The sequence below is a fragment of the Capricornis sumatraensis genome, chromosome 7, assembly GCF_032405125.1.
Source record: "Capricornis sumatraensis isolate serow.1 chromosome 7, serow.2, whole genome shotgun sequence".
NCBI classification, from domain to species: domain Eukaryota; kingdom Metazoa; phylum Chordata; class Mammalia; order Artiodactyla; family Bovidae; genus Capricornis; species Capricornis sumatraensis.
The window spans coordinates 87,183,386-87,207,327 of NC_091075.1; the positions used below are offsets into that span (position 1 = coordinate 87,183,386).

General features: G+C 36.1%; 1 protein-coding gene across 2 annotated transcripts; it reads right to left on the minus strand.

The window, feature by feature from the left end:
• Positions 1 to 739: 739 nt before the first annotated feature.
• Positions 740 to 23,357, minus strand: LOC138081728 (UDP-glucuronosyltransferase 2B4-like). 2 transcript variants are annotated; one of them, XM_068974805.1, is made up of 6 exons: positions 22,619 to 23,357; positions 21,792 to 21,940; positions 6,682 to 6,813; positions 4,922 to 5,009; positions 2,490 to 2,709; positions 740 to 2,389 (listed from the first exon to the last, which is right to left on the minus strand). In XM_068974805.1, the coding sequence occupies exons 1-6, from the start codon at positions 23,355 to 23,357 to the stop codon at positions 2,110 to 2,112; spliced, it is 1,608 nt and encodes a 535-aa protein (XP_068830906.1). In that variant the 3' UTR covers positions 740 to 2,109. The 2 variants fall into 2 exon arrangements, with proteins under 2 accessions (XP_068830906.1, XP_068830907.1); XM_068974806.1 differs by having other exon boundaries at positions 22,871 to 23,348.
• Positions 23,358 to 23,942: the final 585 nt, after the last annotated feature.

Genomic DNA, 23,942 nt, shown 5'->3' on the forward strand with positions numbered 1-23,942 from the left:
GTCTATACTGTTTTCATCATGACAAAAGAGTGAATGTTTATATATAAGTCTTATGAGAGGGATGGGACAATATGCTCTGAGATAAATGACAAAAGAATGAGAAATGATGATTTAAAGTGTGGTTATATAGAATAATAGCCATTATTTCAATTTGTGTTTAACATGTTGAATTTCACACCATAGCTGCAAGTAACTAAGTGATGCTGTGTTTTGGTTTGAAAGAATGTGTGTATATATATGTATATATATATATATGTGTGTGTGTGTGTGTGTGTGTGTGTGTGTGTGTGTATAGATAGATAGATATGCATGTAAATGTAAATATATGGGCTTTCCTGGTGGCTTAGTCAGTCAAGACTCCACCTGCAATGCAGAAGACCTGGGTTTGATCACTGGGCTGGGAAGATCCCCTGGGGAAGGGAATGGAAACACACTCGACTATTATTGCCAGGAGAATCCCCACTGACAGAGGAGCCTAGCAGGCTATAGTCCATGGGGTTGCAAACTGCTGGACATGACTGACCCACTAAGCACAACATAGCACATATAGATACATGCAGGGACATTTGGAAAAAATGAACATTTCATAACTCCCTTTAGAGTACAGGTTATATACATATATTTGATATGCAACTGAGACCTTATACACCTTATCAAGGACTGAGTATGGTAATGAAAGCAACCAGGTGACCATTTTTTTTTTTTTAACATTTTACTTTATATTGGGGTATAGATGATTGACAATGTTGTAGTAGTTTTAGGTGACCAGTGAAGGGATTCAGCCATATATATACATGCATTCGTTTTCCCCTCAAATACCCCTATTATCCAGGCTGCCACATAACATTAAGCAGAGTTCCATATGCTATACAGTAGGTCCTTCTCGGGTATCCATTTTAATATAGCAGTGTGTACATGTTGGGCCCAAACTCCCTAATTATACCTCCCATGCATCTGTCCCCTTGACAATCATAAGTTCATTTTCAAAGTCTGTGAGAATGTTTGTTTTGCAAGTTCATTTGTAACATTTCTTTTAAGATTCCACATATGATGGCTGCCAAAGGATATTTCTTTTTCTCTGTCTGACTTATTTTACTGAGTATGACAATCTCTAGGTTCATCCATGTTGCTGTAAATGGTATTATTTTATTCTTTTTAATGGCTGAGTAATATTCTCTTGTATATACGTGCCTCATCTGTATCCATTCCTCTTTCAATGGGCTTTTAATTTGCTTTCATGTCTTGGCTATTGTAAACAGTGCTACAATGACAGTGCATGCATTGTTCTGGATCATGCTTTCCCCTGGATGCATGCTAAGGAGTAGATTGCAGGGTCATATGGTAGCTCTAAATTTAGGTTTTTAAGGAAACGTCATGTCATTCTCCATAGTGTTGTACCAATTTAAACTCCCAATGAGGTGACTAATTTTAAAGATGATTAAAAATAGAGAATTAGGTAATGAAATCAAAGATTTTCAGAAATACCTCAGTTTTATACAACGAAGCAGGTAGCAGTTGCTATATTCCTAATTCCACAAATATTCCACTGTTAAACGAGTTAAACCGGGTAAAGGCAAATGACTTGCCATGGCTTTAGGTTAAAAAAATGATGCTGAGGCTGGATGGACAGTAAAATCCAAGTGTTAGTGGTCTCACAAATGAAATGAAGGGGTGCATATTTTGATACAATTCCAATTATTGAATAGCTTCGATAGCAAGATAAAACTATAGAATTCTATACCAAAATAGAGTAAAAATTCGGAATATCTACAAAATAATATGGATACTATGAATAGACTTGTTACTGTACTTATAACTATGCATAACCTGTGAAACACAGTTAAATTCAATGATTTCAGTATAGCTTTTGCATTAAAATAATAAATTTCATTATATACCCTATAGCTTTTTTCTCACTGAAGATTTCACCAGTTTTATTCTTGGCACGACTTATTTCCAATTTGTAAACAGGAATAAAATCACTTGAAAACAATTTTGATCTGAGATGCTAAATTGTGAATTGTTGTTTTGTCACAGGGGAAGCTCATCGTAACTCTTTTGTGCTGGAATTAACTGGAGGAGTTCCATCTAGGGGCATAACACCTTCAGCTACTCTCTCTTTTGCTTCTTTCCTGTTTTAGCAAACTTGTGGTAACAAAAGAGAAAGCATTTTGTGATGACAAATACAACAGTTGCCACACAGGCCAGCAGAAACCCAATCACATCCAGAGAGTGGTACTGGAACCAGGTGAGGTTGTGGGCAGCTGGCCTCAGGTGCTTGGCTCCTTTGTGGCGCATGACAAACTCAATCCAGAAGATTGCTCGGTCCAGGGGCTTTATAGGCTGATCGCGTTGAATGGTGGATAACCACATAGCCTTCTCTTTGTAGCTAAAGGAAAAGCAAAGAAATATCAATTTATAAAATGATAAGCTGTTGTATTTGTTGTTGTATTTGTTGTCACAAAATGTAGTGAAACAAATATACTCACGAAGGATTGTTAATGACTTCCTTCAATGCACTGAGCAGATCTCTTGCTGACATTGTTTCCAAGTCCACCCTGACAGCTGCTCCCTTGGCTTTCACTCGGACAATGTTATCAGGTTGATCAGCAAACAAAGGAAGGCCCACCATAGGGATCCCATGGTAGATGGCCTCATAAATGCCATTGGTTCCACCATGAGTTATAAAGGCTTTGGTTTTTGGGTGACCTAGAATTGAGTGAATTTCAGTAAAATTATTAATTAAAAGTCTTAAAAATAAACTAAGAAATGAGCGTTATAATGCAACTGAAATAAGCAGTGTCTTTTAGATAACACATGATACTGTATTTAAATTGCTTCAGAATTCAGAATAAGAAATCTCTAAGTCTGCTGGAGAGGTAAGTGAAGACTTCATAAAGAGCTATGTACTTGAACTTCACAAATGAATCCAAGATTGGTAGGTGAAAAACCTGAAAGGGCATTCTGGGTAAAAGAAAATATTTTTGCAACAAAAACAGGGAGGGGATGTCAGAAATATAATCTCTAAAACAATAATGAAGCCATTTAGTCTGATAGGAAGTGTGTCAAGGCAACAAGAAGAGTAAATGACAGTGGTAGTGGAACCAGAGGAAGGAAAAGCTACAATTTATCATGAAATATGTGACCACTTGATATAAAACATATGGATGTTTTCTGATAGAAAATGGAGAGTCACAGGTAATAAAAAGAGGAAATCTTATTTCTAAGTATCATTAAAAATATCTGTAAGGAGTGATCAAAATTCTCCAAGCCAGGCTTCAGCAATACGTGAACCGTGAACTTCCAGATGTTCAAGCTGGTTTTATTTATTTATTTATTTTTAAATAAATTTATTTATTTTAATTGGAGGTTAATTACTTTAAAATATTGTATTGGTTTTGCCACACATCAACATGAATCCACCATAGGTGGTTTTAAAAAGGCAGAGGAACCAGATATCAACTTGCCAACATCTGCTGGATCATCGAAAGAAAAAGAGGGTTTCAAAAATACATTTATTTCTGCTTTATTGACTATGCCAAAGCCTTTGACTGTGTGGATCACAATAAACTATGGGAAATTCTGAAAGAGATGGGAAGACCATCTGACCTGCCTCTTGAGAAATCTGTATGCAAGTAAAGAAGCAACAGTTAGAACTGGACATGGAAAAACAGACTGGTTCCAAATAGGAAAGGGCATATGCTAAGGCTGTATATTGTCACACTGCTTATTTAACTTATATGCAGAGTACATCATGAGAAACGCTGGGCTAGATGAAGCACAAGCTGGAATCAAGATTGCTGGGAGAAATATCAATAACCTCAGATATGCAGATGACACCACCCTTATGGCAGAAAGTAAAGAGGAACTAAAGAGCTTCTTTATGAAAGTGAAAAATTTGACTTAAACCTCAACATTCAGAAAATGAAGATCATGGCATCTGGTCCCACCATTTCATGGGACATAGATGGGGAAACAGTGGAAATAGTGTCAGACTTTATTTTGGGGGGCTACAAAATCACTGCAGATGGTGATTGCAATCATTAAATTAAAAGCTGCTTACTCTTTGGAAGGAAAGCCTAGACAGCATATTAAAAAGCAGAGACATTACTTTGTCAACAAAGGTCCATCTAGTCAAGGCTATGGTTTTTCCAGTAGCCTTGTATGGATGTGAGAGTTGGACTATAAAGAAAGCTGAGAGCAGAAGAATTGATTCTTTTGAACTGTGGCATTGGAGAAGACTCTTGAGTGTCTCTTGGACTGCTAGGAGACCCAACCAGTCCATCCTAAAGGAGATCAGTCCTGGGTGTTCATTGGAAGAACTGATGTTGAAGCTGAAACTCCAATACTTTGGCCACCTGATGTGAAGAGCTGCCTCATTGGAAAAGACTCTGATGCTGGGAGGGATTGGGGGCAGGAGGAGAACAGGATGACAGAGGATGAAATGGTTGGATGGCATCACTGACTCAATGGACATGAGTTTGGGTAAATTCTGGGAGTTGGTGATGGACAGGGAGGCCTGGCGTGCTGTGGTTCATGGGGTCGCAAAGAGTCAGACACACCTGAATGACTGAACTGAACTGAACTGAAGGAATGGAAAAGATAGGTGTAAGGGGAGAATTCAGAGACAGAACAGTGCACAGTTACTTAAAATTTTACAGTGAAATGTAATTATACCCAAAGTAAACATATTTTGATTCTGGAGGTAAAGGATGTGACCATGTATAACACAATGCAGTTAAATTTTCTCATTTTTTTTTTTTCCTCTGGGGCTAAACATAGCAATGAAGGAGTAAAGTTGTCCTACTTAAACTCAAAGGAGTTTTTGAATAATAAATGTTGGATGTTTGTTTCCTATTGAAGTAGCATCACTATGCTCAGGTGTTACTCATGTTTTCAATATTTTTCTGCCAAGTCTTACCAAGAAGGTCATTCTGGGGTATCCACTTATACAGACGAGTATTGGGCCCTAGTGTATCTGGTGTCTTGCCATCATGTCTCCAGAGAACCTGTTAAGGTAAAGGAAATACCTTATTCCATGAGTTCAGCTTCAAAGTCATAGTGTTAAAATTTTAAGCAAATAAAATTTAAATGCTTCTGTATAACATATAAGTAAATCAGAGCATGAGGCCTTAATTGTTAATAACTACTAATATACTACTGAATAGCAACACCCACATTTGACGGACTCATTTTCAGGTTCAATCTGAGATGGAATGCTATCATGACATCTCACATATGATGACATAGAAAATAGGTTTTCAATGGCAAATTCAAATATTTAAGAAATTTTTACATGATCTTATTTCTAGGGCAGAAAGACTATGGCAAATTACTAATAAACCACATATTTTTGTTTTTGTTTGTATTCTAACTCTCATTTTCAAATATATTCACCAATTTCTTTTTAATTGTTATGTGTTTACTTATATCCACATGTTAATATAACTTATTTTATTAGAATTTTGCAATTTTACTGCAGAGAAGAAAATGCATGCAATCAACAACTTGAGAAATATTCTGCTTGTTTATATTTATTAATAATAAATTAATTAGGGCTGTCTAGGAAATATAATTTCATTTAGATTACAAATTGTTAAATACTACTTCCAAAAGCAATGAACTGGAGGTTTTTTTTTTTTTTTCATAAATCTGGATTATTGGAAAAGGAAATGGCAACCCACTCCAGTATTCTTGCCTGGAGAATCCCATGGACAGAGGAGCCTGGAGGGTACAACCCATGATATCACAAGAGTCGGACATGACAGCAACTAAACCACCACCACCAGATTATTACCACTATTATCATACTAGACTTGGAAATGTTTTACCTTTAGAAAAAAAGAGTCAGTTGGTAATTTGTAAGGGACAACAAGGCTGTTGAAAAAGTTTCATAATTGTGACACTAAAGTTATTCAACTGACTCTGAATGCTTCAACAATGAAGCAGAAAGCACTGAGTATTGATTAATATGGTCTCTAGGTATAGCAGCAAAGTAAGAACCAGTTTTGTAGTTCCAAGCAATTCTCATAAGCTAGATTATAATTTACTAGTGTTTAACTTCTATTTGCTCTGTGCATGTAAAGTAACTTTAGTTTTTCAGCAAGAAATTAGCCTAAGCAATTAAGAGAAGCCAACCTTTCTCTGAACAGCAACATGGAAAGCACACTGATTAGGTCTGTTTCAAAGCTTAGGGAATGTAAAAGGGACCAGGAATTCCTGGCAAGTACAAACTGCAAGAAGCACTCCAGACTTTTATCAATACTTCTTAACATTATTGAGAGGCCACATATACCATGAAAATTCAACGCCTGAGACCATCTGTCTGTGTATCGTGTCTTCAGGAGTCCTTCGGGAAAATGGGCAAATGACAAGACAGAATTTGGTGATTTCTTTTCTTGTCCACACTACCATTACAATACCAAAATTCACACTAGATCTTTTGCATATTTTCTTTGTGATTACACTGTTAATCCAAATTTAATGTCAGGAAGACATTATATGTACTGTTCTACCATCTACCATATATATTTTATTTTGTTTTTTTTTATATAAATCTAAGATAATTTGGAGATATCTTAATAGTTTGTCCTTCTTGCATAATATATCTGTAATCAGGGCTTTTTACAGAATTTAATAGTTTCCTTAAGTACTTATCCACTATTAAGTTACTTTACGTACTTTTTGTGGAATCTGGGCAAGAGCTGATGCAATTACATTGACTTTTTCTTCTGTTATGTTACTGATCATTGACCCCAAAGTAAACACCACAATACCATTTTCTCCAGAGCTCTGAACAAACTCTTCCATTTCCTGTGAAAAAGAATTTACTTCATTACAAATGAGCAACAACAGCATAGCAAACAATATTGAAAAGTTCTCCAGGAAAAAAAACAAAAACAAAAAACTAAAGAGACAAAATCAGACATAGTCTAGAAATTATTAAAGTAGTCACTGTTTTTTTTTTTAATATCATGGTAAAATGAATATAACATAAAATTTTGCCATCTTAATCATTCCTATGTGTATAGTTCAATAATGTTAATTATATTTTCACTGTGCACCAATCTCCAGAACTTTTTCATATGGCAAAGATGGAAGTCTGGTCTATACCCATTAAGAAACTCCATTTTCATCTTTCCTCAGTTCCTGGCAACCATTATTCTACTCTATGTTTGCACAGATTAGATTAGTCTGGATACTTTTTTCAAGTTGGATTGTACAGTCTGTCTTTTCCCTCTGGTTTAATTCACTTAGTATAAGATTCATTCATGTTGTAACATGTGTCAGAATTTTCCTTTAAAGACTGAGTAATACTCCATCTTTTTGTATCCACAACATTTTGTTTATTCTGTTTATGGATGCTTCAGTTGCTTCAGCCTCTTGGCTCTTATGAATACTGCATTCATGAATATGGTGTGAAAATATCTCATTGGGATCCTCATTTCAATTCTTTTGTATATATAACCAAAAGAGGAATTGCCACATCATATGTATCGGTGCTATGCTTCAACAGTATGTGAACTGAGAACTCCCAGGTGTACCGGCTGGCTTAGAAAAGGCAGAGGAACCAGAAATCAAATTGCCAACATCCGTTGGATCACAGGAAAAGCAAAGGAATTCCAGTAAAACACTTACTTCTGTTTTATTGATCATGCTAAAGCCTTTTGACTGTGTGAGTGACAACATACTGTGGAAAATTCTTAAAGAGATGGGAATACTGCCTTACCTGCATCCTGAGAAACCAGTATGCAGGACAAGAAGCAACAGTTAGAACTGGGCATGGAACAATGAACTGGTTCAGGATTGGGAAAAGACTAACTCAAGACTGTATCTAGTCACTCTGCTTATTTTATTAATAGAGTATACCATGCAAAATGTCAAGCTGGATGAAATATAAGCTGGAATCAGGATTGTTGGGAGAAATATCAACAACCTCAGATAGGCAGATGACACCACCCTAATGGCAGAAAGTGAAGAGGAGCTATAGAGCCTCTTGAGAGTGAAAGAGGAAGGTGAAAATGCTGGCTTAAATACAACATTCAGAAAACTAAGATCCGAGTATCTGGTCCCATCACTTCATGGCAAATAGATGGGGAAACAATGGAAACTGTGAGAGACTTTATTTTTGGGGGCTCCAAAATCACTGCGAATGATGACTGTAGCCATAAAATTAAAAGATGCTTGAAAGGAAAGTTCTGACCAACTTAGACAGCGTATTCAAAAGCCAAGACATCACTTTGCTGACAAAGGTCCATACATTCAAAATATGGTTTTTCCAGTAGTCATGTATTGATGACACAGTTGGACTATCAAGTTGACTGAGCACCAAAGAACTGATTGTTTTGAACTGTGGTGCTGGAGAAGACTCTTGAGAGCCCCCTGGATAGCAAGGAGATCAAACTGATCAATCCTAAAGGATATCAATCCTGAATATTCATCAGAAGGACTGATGCTTTGGCCAATACTTTGGCCAGCTGATGCGAAGAGTTAATTCATTGGAAATGACCCTGATTCTGGGAAAGATTGAGGGTAGTGGGGGAAAGGAAGAAAGAGCATGAGCTGGTTGGATAACATCGTTGACTCAATGGACATGAGTTTGAGCAAACTCCAGGAGATAGTGAAGGACAGGGAAGCCTGGCATGCTGCAGTCCATGGGGTGGCAAAGAGTAAAACACAACTGAGCAACTCAACAGAAACAGCGTGTATTGACAGGTTTTAAATTAGGAGGTGTGTATTATTCTTGCCACATACTATATAGTTAGTTTATTAAGTCATTTCCCTCCTGCCCTCTTGATTCTTGAACATGCTAACTTCACATCTTTGACTTTGGTCAGTTGTGTATTTCAGTATTAAACACCAAAATTTTATTTTAGAAAAATCTGAGGAAACTCCATACTGTTTTTGAAAGTAAAAGTGTAGTCGCTCAGTCCTGTTTGACTCTTTGAGACCCCGTGAACTGTAGCCCACCAGGCTGCTGTGTCCATTGAGTTCTCCAGGCAAGAATATTAGAGTGGTTTGTCATTTCCTTCTCCAGGGCATCTTCACTACCCAGGGATCAAACCTGGTCTGCCTCAGTTTATGTAGGTTCTTTACCATCTAAGCCACCATGGAAGCCCCTACAGTTTTTAGTAATAGGTGTCTTTTTTAACAGATGATATCCCTGAGGTCCTTGGGAAGGAAATAGATGAGATGAGGTCAATTTCTTCTATTATGTATATTTGTGCAAATGTGTTTGTGTATAAGCAGGAAATGAGATAGAGCCAATACACAGTGGTGACAAGGAGATACTGTGAAACAATATTATAGAGAGACTCTTTATCAGTTATATTATTAATTACTAACAGATTCTTGGACATCTACACTGCAGGATTTAAATCACCTCTAATTCTTTATTACTGTAGATCTAATAAACCATTTATTTATTTCAGATAGACTTTCTGAAGAATTATTTTACACATTAGTTTATTCATTATGATTTCATTTTCCTTACTATGAGCACTAAGAAAAATCCATGATTCAAATTTGTTTATGTCTGTTATTCTCTAACTGTCTTACATTAAACTTTATCATAATTTCCCAGACTCTGTCTCACTAAATTGCTAATCACTGATATTGAAGAGTCTGGCTTGTAGTTTGAAAGTTCTATGAAACAGTCCTATAAATTTAATATATAACTCAGAGATATGCTTGAATAGCAAAGAGTCAGACACGATTTAGCAATTGAATAACAGCAATGCTTGAGCAGTTACATATTTGAGTTACCATAGTACTGAGTTTGTTTATATATGACATCCTTTGTCCTGAACTAATATTGTATAATTGATGTCAGAGTACGACGTGCTATGTGAGGCACCCTAACATCATCACTTCAGTCCCCCCAGGATCACAGTGGGAGAGGTACCCCATGGCCTTCTGCAGTAGAGGTCTGGTCACGTTTTGAGTTCACTTCAAACTAAATAAAGCTCCTCAGAAGTTCACTTCAGTCACTTAGTCATGTCCAACTCTGTGACCCCATGGACTGCAGCATGCCAGCTCCTAATAAATCTGTATTTTCCTGCAATTGTTTCTGAATTATTTTGTCTTATGATTTTGACTCCATTTCATTTTTAAAAATTGTTACATTTTATTCTACTATTAACAGACTAATTCCACATTTCTCAATATACTCTATTACAAAAAATGTAGATGAGCAAAATTTTCCTGGATAGCTGATCACATCTATGTACTCACCTTTTCTTATTTCTTTCTTCTGTTTTAAATTCACTATTCTTTTCTCTCTCTAGATAATGACTGAATTCCTCTATCACAGAATGTATACTTTCTGATCCTAATTATTGGTATCAATTTTTTTCAAAACTATTTTTAACAGAAAAAGAAACGAAAAAAATGTTCAAACTTTAATATTACAGACTATATATTGTGTAGCATATTTTTTCAGAATATAATTTCACCCTAATGATATCAGTCACAGTGATAAGGCCACTAAACTTTCTTATGACTCACACAGTGCATCCAGGTAATGTATGCATTCTAGTGACCTGTAGCAGGATTTAAATTTACTTGTCTTCAATGTTTTGTCTCAATGACTTGCTACCCAATGGTGCTTCATCCATACTGTGAAAGATGCATCTGTTTTTTATTATTATAATATATTCACTTTTCATAAATTAATTACTGATATGTACTGGCTATTCTCATTCCCTGATAATTTTTATGAAAATAATACAGACTTATGGCAAAAAATATGCAAAAGCATAGAAAATTATAATAGGAAATAGATTTACTAAACTCTTTATCTTAGAATTCCTTAGTTTCAAATTCACATGTTTTTAGAAAAAAATGGAAGTATATCTTATATAGAAAATTATATAATAATTTTAGAAGATTATATAGAAGATTATATAATTATATAGATTATATACATAATTATATAGATTATATAACTATATATAGATTATATAATCTATATAATTATGTATATAATCTATATAATTATGTAGATTATATAATTATATAATTTCAGATGTATAACTTGATTTGATAATTTATATTTTATAATATGATTGCCATTTTATTATTGATTGAACCTTTATTATGTCTAATAATTATCATTGCTTTTTTGGTGGGAATAATTAAGATATAGTCCCTTGGAAAGTTTGATGATTATAATATTATACTGTTGTGTATATTCACTATTCGGTACTTTAGATCTCTAGAACTTATTTACTATAAGATGCAAACATATACCCTTAAACATCTCTCCTATTCTCCTATCCTTTAGCCCTTGGTAACCTCTATATTACTTCCGTTTTTACAAGTTTGGCATTTTTATTTTTATTTATTTTTAATTTTAATTTTTACTTTATTTTACTTTACAATACTGTATTGGTTTTGCCATACATTAACATGAATCCGCCACGGATGTACATGAATTCCCAATCCTGAAGCCCCCTCCCGCCTCCCACCCCATATCATCTCTCTGGATCATCCTCGTGCACCAGCCCCAAGCATCCTGTATCCTACATCGAACATAGACTGGCGATTCATTTCCTACATGATAGTATACATGTTTCAGTGCCATTCTCCCAAATCATCCTACCCTCTCCCTCTCCCACAGAGTGCAAAAGTCCATTCTATACATCTGTGTCTCTTTTACTGTCTCGCATACAGGGTTGGGTCCAAGTGATATCATACATTATATTTTTCTGTTTTTTCAAAAAGGTAAACAAGACTGACCACATCTAACTAGATTTACGAAGCAAAAAGGATTCAAAACATGAAAATGAAATACGAGACATTACAACTGATATGACAAAAATATGTAGAATCATAAGAAACTACTATGATGAATTACATGATAACAAATTACACATTGGAAAAGAATAGACAGCTTCCTAGAAACAACCAAGACTGAATTAGGAAGAAATAGAAAAGCTGAACTGTCCCAATGAGTAGATATTGAATCATAAATTAAAAATCTCCTAGCACACAAAACTCAGAACCAGATGCGTTCATTGATAAATTCTGTGAATATTTAAAGAAAATTAATGTCAGTCCTTCAGAAAAATCTTCCCCAAAATTAAGGGGTTGGAGGGAACCTTTTCAAACTCATTCTACAAGGCCAGCATTATCCTGATACCAAGTAGATAAACACTTAACAAGAAAAGAAAACTATAGGACAATATCCAGACTGAATGTATATGCAAAGATTATCACTAAAATATCAGCAAACTGAATTTAAGAATATATTTAAAAGATTATATATCATTACCAATGGAATATATCTCTGGGATGTAAGGATGGTCCAACATACCCGAAAATATTTGTAATACATTGCATTAATAGAATGAAATATAAAATAACTTGGTCATTTCAACAGATGCACATGAACACAAAAAAAGCATTTGAAAAGACACAGCATTCTTTCATAATAGAAACCCTCATTTTTTAGGTATAGAGGGAACCTACCTCAATGCAATAAAGACTTTGTGTGTGTATATATATATATACACACACACAAACCCAAAGCTAATGTTATCCTCAACAATGAAAACTTGGAAGCTTTTCCTCTAAGATCGGGAACAAGAAAAGGATGCCACTAGCACACTGATTCAAAATAGTACTAGAAGTCTTAGTTACAGTAACTAGGCAAAATAAAGTGTAAAAGGCTTCTAGAAAAGAGGGCTTCTCAGTGGTAAAGAATCTGCCTGCCAATGCAGTAGATGCAGGAAACGTGGGTTCAATCCCTGGATAGAGAAGATTCCCTGGAAGTGGAAATGGCAACCCACACCAGTACTCTTGCCTAGAAAATTCCATGGACAGAGGAGGCTGGTGGGCTACAGTCCATGGGGTTGCAAAGTCAGACAAAACTGAATGACGAAGCACGCCTGCACGCAAACAGAGAGGAAGAAGTAAACTTGTCACTTTTTGCAGATGGCATAGATTTTTGCACAGAAAAGATAGGTTTAACCACAAAATTGAGCTAATCAGCAAATTCAGTAAAGTTGCAGGATGTAAAATCAGCATAGAGAAATCCATTACATTTATATGTGATATTAATGGAAAAGCTACTCCATTTACAATAGGACCAAAAACAAAAAAAATAACTAGAAATATAACCAGTAAAGTATAAGATCTTTGCAGTAATAACTCTAAGACTTTGTTGAAAGAAATAGAAGAAAACATAAGTAAATGGAAAGACATCCTATGTTCATGCATCAGCATATGTATATTGTTAAAATATCCATGCTACCCAAAGTCAAAGGCGTTACACTTCCAAATTTCAAATTATAGTACAAAATTGAAGTTGCCCAGTCATGTCTGACTCTTTGTGACCCCATAGCCTGCCAGGTTCTTGCATCCATGGAATTTTCCAGGCAAGAATAATGGAGTGGCTTGCCATTTCCTTCTCCAGGGAATCTTTCCAACCCAGGGATCGAACCCAGGTCTCCAGCATTGAAGGCAGATTCTTCACCAGCTGAGCCACAAGGGAAGCCCATCTACTTTGCTATGGTACAAACTGATAGCATTTAAAGCAATATGGTACTGGCCTATCAATGCCAGCACATACCAATGAAGCATAATACAGGGTCTAGAAAAAAATCTCTGCATATACAGCCAACCAAAATTCAACAAAAGAGCCAAGAATACCCAATGAGGAAAGAATAATCACTTCTTTTACTTCTGAAAAACCTGAATAAACATAGGCAAAAAAAATGAAATGAGACACCTATCTTACACCCTCAAAATATTACCTCAGATTTATCAAAGACTTAAGCATAACACCAGATACCATAATACTTTTAAAGAAAATGTAGAGATGATCTTCCTTAACAGTAGTCTTGAAAGTGATTGTTTTTTTTAATATGACATCAAAAAAAAAAAATCAACAAGTGGAACTGCATCAAACTTAAAAGCTTCTATGCAACAAAGGAAACAATCAACAAAATGAAAACACAGCCTGAAGAATGGGAGAAAAATTTCACAACTATGTATTTAGAGAAGGACTAATATCCAAAACATATATAGAACTCACAAAACACAATAGCAACAAAAAATTCAATTAAAGAACAAGCAGATAAACAAAACAGACATTTTTCAAAGAAGACATCCAAATGGTCATCAGTTATCAATATCAATATCACTAATTATCAGGGAAATGCAATTCAAAGTTAGAAAGTCCATCACTAAGAAGAGAAAAGTGTTGGTGAGAATGTGAATAAAAGTGAATGTTTTTACACTGGCAATTGGAATGTAAATTGGTCCCATCTTTATCAAAAACAAAGTGAAATTTCCTCAAAAAATTAAAAATAGATCTACTGTATGAGCCAGCGGTTCTGCGTATATAACCAAAGGAAATAAAAATAAGGTAGATGAAATACATGCACTCCCATGTTTATTGCAACAATATTTGCAGTAATCAAGGAAACAACTTAAGTGCCCATCAATGGATGAATCCATATGATGTGATAAATATACACACAAACACACGCATGAAGACACACACTCAGAATGTAATGTTATTCACCCATGAGAAAGCAGGAAATCCTGCCATTTTTGACAACCTAAATAAACATAGAGGACATTATGTTAAAATTTGTGCTTTCATTCTAATCTTTATTCTACTTCTATCATGAAATATGCATTTGATATATATATATATATAACTGTAATTCCAGCTTATATTATGTTTTATCCTACAAGAAAATTGTGATCTTATATTTATTATTTTCCAACTAAACCTCATAGCTGACAGTGTAATTAAGCATTCTTTGATGAAATCATTGTAATGGTATGATGTGAGCATTTACAAATTATTTAACCATTGCTTTAAGTGAAGTCGCTCAGTCATGTCCGACTCTTTGCGACCCCATGGACTGTAGCCTGTAGCAGGCTCCTTTGTCCATGGGATTTTCCAGGCGATAGTACTGGAGTGGATTGCCATTTCTTTCTCCAGGGGATTGTCCCAACCCAGGGATCGAACCTAGGTCTCCTGCATTGTAGACAGACGCTTTACCGTCTGAGCCCCCTGGAAGTCCTAAATAGTGTATAGTTTCATATAAGTATATTATGAAGCAAAATCTATAAGCATTTTTATGACTTGATGCATTTTGTCAAATATCCTAATTCTTTAAAAAGGGCAGAAATTTTCTTAGAATCCAATAATTACTGGAAAAGTTAATGGTGTGAATAAGCAGTTTCATTATGCAATGAAGTCCTCACAGTCATTGAGTTTGAATTAAATCCTGTCTCTTCAGCTTGGAAATAATAGCAAATAATGCTAATTTATCACAATTATACTACTATTCATGTTTCCCTTCATTCTTCTTCCCCTTCTCCTAACCTCCCCTCCTACTAAAATTATCACTATCCTGAAATGAAAAAATGGAAATTTCAAAACTAGGGTTAGATATCATAGAACTTTCACTATCTATGTCAGCCTTTGGACTCTGGGAAGATTACTATAGGTAATCCAAGCAATTTGCAATCAAAACAGATATTACACACTGCTATATCTAAAATGGATAACCAGCAAGGACCTAAATGATAACATAGGAACTCTACTCAATGTTGTGTGGGAGCCTACATAGGAGGGGAGTTTGTGGAAAAACGGAGACATGTATGTGCATGACTGAGCCCCTTTGCTGTCTACCTGAAGCTATCACAACATTGTCAATCAGCTACATTCCAATAAAATTGGAATCAGTTTAAAAAACAGTTAGACCTGGACATGGAACAGATTGGTTCCAAATAGGAAGAGGAGTACGTCAAGGTTGTATACTGTCACCCTGCCTATTTAACTTCTATACAGAGTACATCATGAGAAATGCTGGGACGGAAGAAGCACAAGCTGGAATCAAGATTGCCAGGAGAAATATCAATAACCTCAGATATGCAGATGACACCACCCTTATGGCAGAAAGTGAAGAGGAACTAAAAAGCCTCTTGATGAAAGTGAAAGAGGAGAGTGAAAAAGTTGGCTTCAAGCTCAACATTCAGAAAACGAAGATCATGGAATCTGGACCCATCACTTCATGGCAAATAGATGGGGAAACAGTGGAAACAGTGTCAGACTTTATTTTTGGGGGCTCTAAAATCACTGCAGATGGTAACTGCAGCCATGAAATTAAAAGACACTTACTCCTTGGGAGAAAAGTTATGACCAACCTTGATAGCATACGGAAAAGCAGAGACATTACTTTGTCAGCAAAGGTCCATCTAGTCAAGGCTATGTTTTTCTAGTAGCCATGTATGGATGTGAGAGTTGGACGGTGAAGAAACCTGAGTGCCAAAGAAATGATGCTTTTGAACTGTGGTGTTGGAGAAGACTCTTGAGAGTCCCTTGGACTGCAAGGAGATCCAACCAGTCCCTTCTGAAGGAGATCAGCCCTGGGATTTCTTTGGAAGGAATGATGCTAAGGCTTAAACTCCAATACATTGGCCACCTCATGAGAAGAGTTGACTCATTGGAAAAGACTCTGATGCTGGGAGGGATTGGGGGCAGGAGGAGAAGGGGACGACCGAGGATGAGATGGCTGGATGGCATCACTGACTCGATGGATGTGAGTCTGAGTGAACTCCGGGGGATGATGATGGACAGGGAGGCCTGGCATGCTGCGATTCATGGGGTCGCAAAGAGTCAGACATGACTGAGCGACTGACCTGAACTGAACTGAACTTGGAGAGATCTCACATGCCTCAGGGCATCCCCAGGGGCAACTAAGCACATGCACCACAACCACTGAGCCTGCAAGTCTAGAGGCTGCAAGACACCTCAATGAGAAGCCCATGCACTGCAACTAGAGGAAGCCAGCACAGCAAGGAAGACCCAGGACAGACAAAATTTAATTAATTTTTAAAAAGCGACCACAAAACAGTTGGCTAAAGATTGCTTGCTTTCTATTTATGTCTTAGGTCAATTTAAAAAAGACTAGATTCTTGGTTTCTTTCATAAGGAATATTACTTTATACATAGTATTCCTTATATTTTGAAACTACAGATGGTTTTAGATTCAACTGGTAGAAATTGTGGACTCTCTCTTTTATTTTTTTAATCAGTACAGTCTTTATGGCTCTTATATATGCAGGGTAGATTTTCTCTGTGCTCATTCTGTTAAGTATCTATGATATTGGGACCTGCATTCCTTAAGGGAAATTTTACTGAGGTTTTCTATAAGGTTCTGGAGAAAACTCTTGAGAATCCCTTGGACTGCAAGGAGATCAAACCAGTCAATCATGAAGGCAATCAACCTGACTATTCTTTGGAAGGACTGATGCTGAAGCTGAAACTCCAATACTTTGGTCACCTGATGTGAGGAGCCAACTCATTAGAAAAGACCCTGATACTGGGAAAGATTGAATGCAGGAGGAGAAGGGGACGACAGAAGATGAGATGGTTGGATGGCATCACCTACTCAATGATGTGAGCTTGAGGAAACTCCAGGAGATGATAAAGGACGGGGAAGCTTGGTGTGCTGCAGTCCGTGGGGTAGCAAATAGTCAGACACAACTGAGCAATTGGACAATAAGAGGATCAGTATAGGCAGAAAGCATCTGTTCTATTATGATAGATGGAGTTATCTCTTTCATGCTGTAAGATGTAACCCCCTGGGATTTCAAATGAAGAATGGTTTAAATGCTGATGTGAAAGCAAGTAAGGTTTGTATTTGGCTGCAAATTACTAAGGCAACATTTATATTTTTGAAGAAGATTTTTCATTTTATCTAGAGCACTGGTAAGGAGCCTCAATTCTTATAAAAATTTTTTTACATTTCATCTTGCTCATCTGATTGCCAAAAACTTACATTTCTTAATACTAAAAAAAGTTTAAATGTGAATTAAACTTTATTTAAGTAAATTTTATTGAATTTATTAAATTATTTTTATTACCTTTTTAGGTAAGTTAACTTTTAAAATTTGCTTTTAAAAGATTCCATGGGATATGTATTCTCTGACAGTTTGCTGGATAATATTATCTTGATGATTAGAAAGATCATTTCAATTTCAATTAGAAATTAGATTTATGTGGCTGGCACACATTGGGTTATTGAAAGTATGTTATAGTAACAAATTAAAGAAAATAATTAATATTTCTTCTGGATCACTGAGTATGGGCCAGTGACATTTTGAATAATTCACATGTGTTAACACATTTTTCCATCAAGGAAAATATGAGGTTGGTGCTATTATTATATAGTGTGGTTATATCTCTATGGACATTTTTGTCTAGTTTTCCATCACTGCCTTTATCTTGCAACTACCTGCTAAATGAGGTCCCTTTCCATTCTTGCTACTCTACAATCCAACAAGGTAACTATATCCTGTAATTTAATTTTTAATGTGACCATATCACCCTTTTCTTTACCCTTTTATGTCCTACTAAATGTGTCAAACTCCTTACAATTATATGTCTGCAACTTAACTCTCCAGCATTTTCTGCTTCTTTACTCAGCCTCTTCCTGTTTAGACTGAACTTGGACTTCTTGGGAACTGTCATGACTATGCTTTTCTTTTGTATCTTCCTCTACCTTCAGCTCAGTTCAGTTAAGTAGAGTTCAGTTACTCAGTCGTGTTTATCTCTTTGAGACCCCATGGACTGTAACATGCCAGGCCTCCCTGTATATCACCAACTCCCAGAGTTTACTCAAACTCATGTCCATTGAGTTGGTGATGCCATCCAACCATTTCATCCTCTATCATCTCCTTTTCCTCACACTTTCAATCTTTTCCAGAATCAGGGTCTTTTCAAATGAGTCAGTTCTTCACATCAGGTGGCCAAAGTATTGGCTTTTCATCTTCAGCATCAGTCCTTCCAATAAATATTCAGGACTGATTTCCTTTAGGATGGACTGGTTGGATCTCCTTTAAGTCCAAGGGACTCTCAAGAGTCTGCTCCAACACCACAGTTCAAAAGCATCAGTTCTTTGGTGCTCAGCTTTCAATAGAGTCCAACTCTCACATTCACACATGGCTACTGGAAAAACCATAGCTTTGACTAGATGGATCTTTATTGGCAAAGAAATGTCTCTTGTTTTTAATATGCTACTTAGATTGGTCATAACTTTTCTTCCAAGGAGTAAGCGTCTTTTAATTTCATGGATGCAGTCACCATATGTGGTGATTTTGGAACCCAGAAAAATAAAGTCAGCCACTGTTTCTGCTGATTCCCCATCTATTTGCCATGAAGTGATGGGACTGGAGGCCATGATCTTCATTTTCTGAATGATGAGCTTTAAGCCAGCTTTTTCACTCTCCTCTTTCACTTTCATCAAGAGGCTCTTTATTTCTTCTTCACTTTCTGCCATAAGGGTGGTGTCATCTGCATATCTGAGGTTATTGATATTTCTCCCGACAGTCTTGATTCGAGTTTGTCCTTCTTTCAGCCCAGTGTTTCTCATGATGTACTTTGCATACAAGTTAAACAAGCAGGGTGACAATATACAGCTTTGATGTACTCCTTTCCCTATTTGGACCCAGTCTGTCGTTCCATGTCCAGTTCTAACCATTCCATGTCCAGTTCTTGACCTGCATATAGATTTCTCACGTGGCAGGTCAGGTGGTCTGGTATTCCCATCTCTTTAAGGGTTTTGCACACTTTGTTGTGATTCATACAGTCAAAGGCTTTGTCCTAGCAAATAAAGCAGAAATAGATGCTTTTCTGGAACACTCTTGCTTTTTTAGTAATTCAACTGAAGTTGGAAATTTTCTCTGTTTCCTCTGCCTTTTCTAAAACCAGCTTGAACATCTGGAAGTTCACGGTTCACATACTGTTGAAGCCTGGCTTGGAGAATTTTGATTATTACTTTACTAGCATGTGAGATGAGTGCAATTGTGTGGTAGTTTGAGCATTCTTTGGCATTGCCTTTCTTTGGGATTGGAATGAAAACTGACCTTTTCCAGTCCTGTGGCCACTGCTGAGTTTTCCAAATTTGCTGGCATATGGAGTGCAGCACTTTCACAGCATCATCTTTCAGGATTTGAAAGTGCTCAACTGGAATTCCATCACCTTCACTAGCTCTGTTCATAGTGATGCTTTCTAAGGCTCACTTTACTTCATATTCTAGGATATCTGGCTCTAGGTGAGTGATCATACCATCATGATTATCTGGGTCATACAGATCTTTTTTGTATAGTTCTTCTGTGTATTCTTGCCACCTCTTCTTAATATCTTCTGCTTCTGTTAGGTCCATATATTTTCTGTCCTTTATCGAGCCCATCTTTGCATGAAATGTTCCCTTGGTATCTCTAATTCTCTTGAAAAGATCTCTAGTCCTTCCCGCTTTATTGTTTTCCTCTATTTCTTTGCATTGATCGCTGAGGAAGGCTTTCTTATCTCTCCTTGCTGTTCTTTGGAACTCTGCATTTAAGTGGATATATTTTTCCTTTTCTCCTTTTCTTTTTGCTTCTCTTCTTCTCAGCTATTTGTAAGGCCTCCTCAGACAGTCATCTTGCTTTTTCTGCAATTCTTTTTCTTGGGGATGATCTTGTCTCCTGTGTAATGTCAAACCTCCATCCATAGTGTTTCAGTCATTCTGTCTGTCAGATCTAATCCCCTGAGTCTATTTCTCGCTTCCACTGTATAATCATAAGAGATTAAATTTAGGTCATACCTGAATGGTTTAGTGATTTCCCCTCCTTTTTTCAATTAAAGTCTGAATTCGGCAATAAGGAGCTCATGATCTGAGCCATAGTCAGATGGATTGTTTTTGCTGACTGTATAGAGCTTCTTCATCTTTGGTTGCAAGGAATATAATTAATCTGATTTTGATGTTGACCATCTGGTGATGTCCGTGTGTAGAGTCTTCTCTTGTGTTGTTGGAAAGAGGGTGTTTGCTATGACCAATGTATTCTCTTTGCCCTGCTTCATTCTATACTCCAAGGCCAAATTTGCCTGTTACTCCAGGTGTTTCTTGACTTCCTACTTTTGCATTCCAATGAAAAGGACATCTTTTGTGGTTGTTGATTCTAAAAGGTCTTGTAGGTCTTCATAGAACCATTCAGCTTCAGATTCTTCAGCATTACTGGTCAGGGTATAGATTTGGATTACCATGATATTGAATGGTTTGCCTTGGAAATGAACAGAGATGATTCTGTCTTTTATGAGGTTGCATCCTAGTATCACATTTCAGACTCTTTTGTTGACTCTGATGGCCACTCCATTTCTTCTAAGGGATTCCTGCCCACAGTGGTAGATTTAATGGTCATCTCAGTTAAATTCACCCATTCCAGATAATTTTAACCTCACTGATTCCTAAAATGTCAATATTCCTTACCTTCAATTATTCCTGAGTATCCTTTAGAATTCACCATAATTATCAATGCCTCCAAGATATTTTCTATGATACCTACTGAATGTTTCTTTGGCATTTTGATCTTTCTTTATAGTAACACATTTTATTACTTGCTTTCATTCTGTCTTTCTACATAGAGTGTCCAGTGGCAGAAACTGTGTCCAAACCATTCCTCTGCATGTTAGCACTTATTTCTGGACTATGCTTGTCCCTTTGTAATTATTCTTTAATGAATATTTTATCTCTACTATGTTGAATTATAAAGGCCTTAATTTAACTGACATATTTTCACAGTCTCCCAGGTATCCCACTTTATTTTGCCATGATAATGAAATTCAGGTACTTGTGTTGGTATGGAAATATATCAGTTTCTAACTGGAATGTCACTATATCCAGCTTCCCATATATGATTCACTGTAATCAAAATTCTAGAATTTTTAAGATTATTCTTACTGAAAATGAAAAGTTAACAAAGCACAAAAAAGAGGAGTAGGTGACCTTAGGCAGGGGTTTGGCAGGTTTGCAGTGGAGGCCTCCAACAAATTCAAAATTTGGCAGCACTGGGCGAGGAAATTCAAAATCCCAATAGGTTCGAATGAGCCACATATCAGCTTTTCCAATTGTCTCTAAAAATGTAGCGGGTCTTCCTTAAAGGAAAAGCAAAAACAAAAGTAACAACAAATACTAGATCAAATGAGAATATTGCCATATGAATATATTAGGTAATATGGGGAAAGGAATTTGAAATAATGTAGAGAAAGATGTTTGAAAGTATATGTTCTTTGATAAAGCAAATATACATGTGTGTGTGTGTACATATAATATGACATGATATAATGAAATATGATTGGGAAACTTTTATGCATATAACGAATAATAAAATATATAGTATGGAAACTCAGCTACACAAGTAGAAACAATTTCTAAATGCTACCTAGATACTTGCACTACAAATATGTTTGTAATTCCTTAATCTACTTGTCTTCATTTATCAAGGTATTTTATGAGGTTTCCAGGGAACTTTTTAAGTTAAAAGATGAAGTTTCATGAGTTACATATATAATTGTTTGGAGAAATTTTAAGTGCTTCAATTTGTGGTTTAAATTTCCTGGAGTGTCCTGTGCTAGTAATAGGCCACAAGGTTCTATGTAACCCTATGATTTAAGTGTTTACATAATATTTATGGGATTGATGGGTCATTTTATATTTTCATTACCTCATTTCCTTGTAAGAGACAAAATCCTGTGGCTTTATGTTTATGTGGTCACCTTCCAAGTTACTTGGAAAATTAGGACTTCATGCTACCAACTGAAAAGATGACTTACCTAGTACTTCACTGTAAAACTCATTCCATGTCTTCATATCAAATGTCTGGAAACAGAAGTCAAAATAAAGTACATATATCATATTTTTGACCCTTTCCATAAATGTCATGTGATCACTTAATGCTGATAATATAACAGGTACATAGGATGGTGGGAATGAAAGTTGTCCACTATACTTTTCAAACAAATAGCCAGGAGAAAAACGGAGACTGTACACTAATGGTATTCCAAGTATCTCAGTCAGCAGCTCACCACAGGGTCCAACGGCATCTGCAAGAAGGACATCAAACCTTGATTCCTGTAGTTTTGTTATAAGTTTCTTTTTTGAAACAACTTCTTTACACATTTTCATAAGCATTCCGGAAAATTCCCAAAGTAAGCTTTTCAACTCGTTAAATGATAAAACATTTGTCCAAAATGAATTTTTTGCCATATATGTCCATTTCTCAATCAAATTCTTGACAGCATTCTCAAAATCATCTTTAGTTAAAGATACAGGGAAAATCTCAAACTTAAAAGCAGATGGTTTGTTGGCATCAGTAATAGTGGAAGCTGAAGATATTAGAACAGTCACCTCATGACCCCTCATGACTAGTTCATCCAGAACTGCCTTCATATTCATCCAATGACTAAATTCCACTGGCCACACCAGCACCTTTCCACAACTCCCAGAGCTAAAGTAGCAAGTCAGCTGTAGCAGCAGCAGAAGTGAGAGCCATTTCATAGACATCTTGCTCATATGCAGTACTTAAAAATTACTCTATCATTTTGGTATTGCTCATGCTTATATCCCAGGAGAAATCAATCAGGAAGTTAAAAGTTAACTCCTACACTTCAAATAACTAAATTTTATGAGTAGTCAGCAGCTGTGGAAATCAATTGAAAGGGCAAAGTGTAGAACATTTCGTGATAACAAAGTGTTTAATATTGTTTTGTCAGTATTATCACTGATCTAAAAGTTAATGATCTTTCACATGCAAGTCATCTATGTTATTAACATGTAAGAGAGAAATGTATAGACTACTATAATAACAATAGCATGTGAGTGGACCTTATGTCTGCAGTCTCCTTGACACTGAAGTAGATAAGATGACATCCACAAGTTGGAAGGTTAGGAGTTCCAAACACCTGTACCCCCAGCAAAAACAATAAATGAACAAGTAGAAATCAGTTTAAATTACACTGGTTAAGTTCTGGACTACAACAAAAAATAGAGCAGAAACCTAGCAGAATGCAAAAACTGAGCATGGCCATGTAGCAAAGCATGGGAAAGCTTTTTAACTAGATGACTATATCTCCCAGTTCAGAGCTTGACACCAGCAAG

Bases quoted from the DNA above. Each gene is read 5' to 3' on its own strand.
- LOC138081728 (XM_068974805.1), bottom strand. From the start codon at position 23,357: ATGAGCAAGATGTCTATGAAATGGCTCTCACTTCTGCTGCTGCTACAG. The intron at 6,814-21,791 runs GTCACCTACTCC...TCTTTTTCACAG, and splicing joins CTGCCAAACCCCTGCCTAAG to GAAATGGAAGAGTTTGTTCA. The intron at 5,010-6,681 runs GTACGTAAAGTA...TTACCTTAACAG, and splicing joins TTGCCCAGATTCCACAAAAA to GTTCTCTGGAGACATGATGG.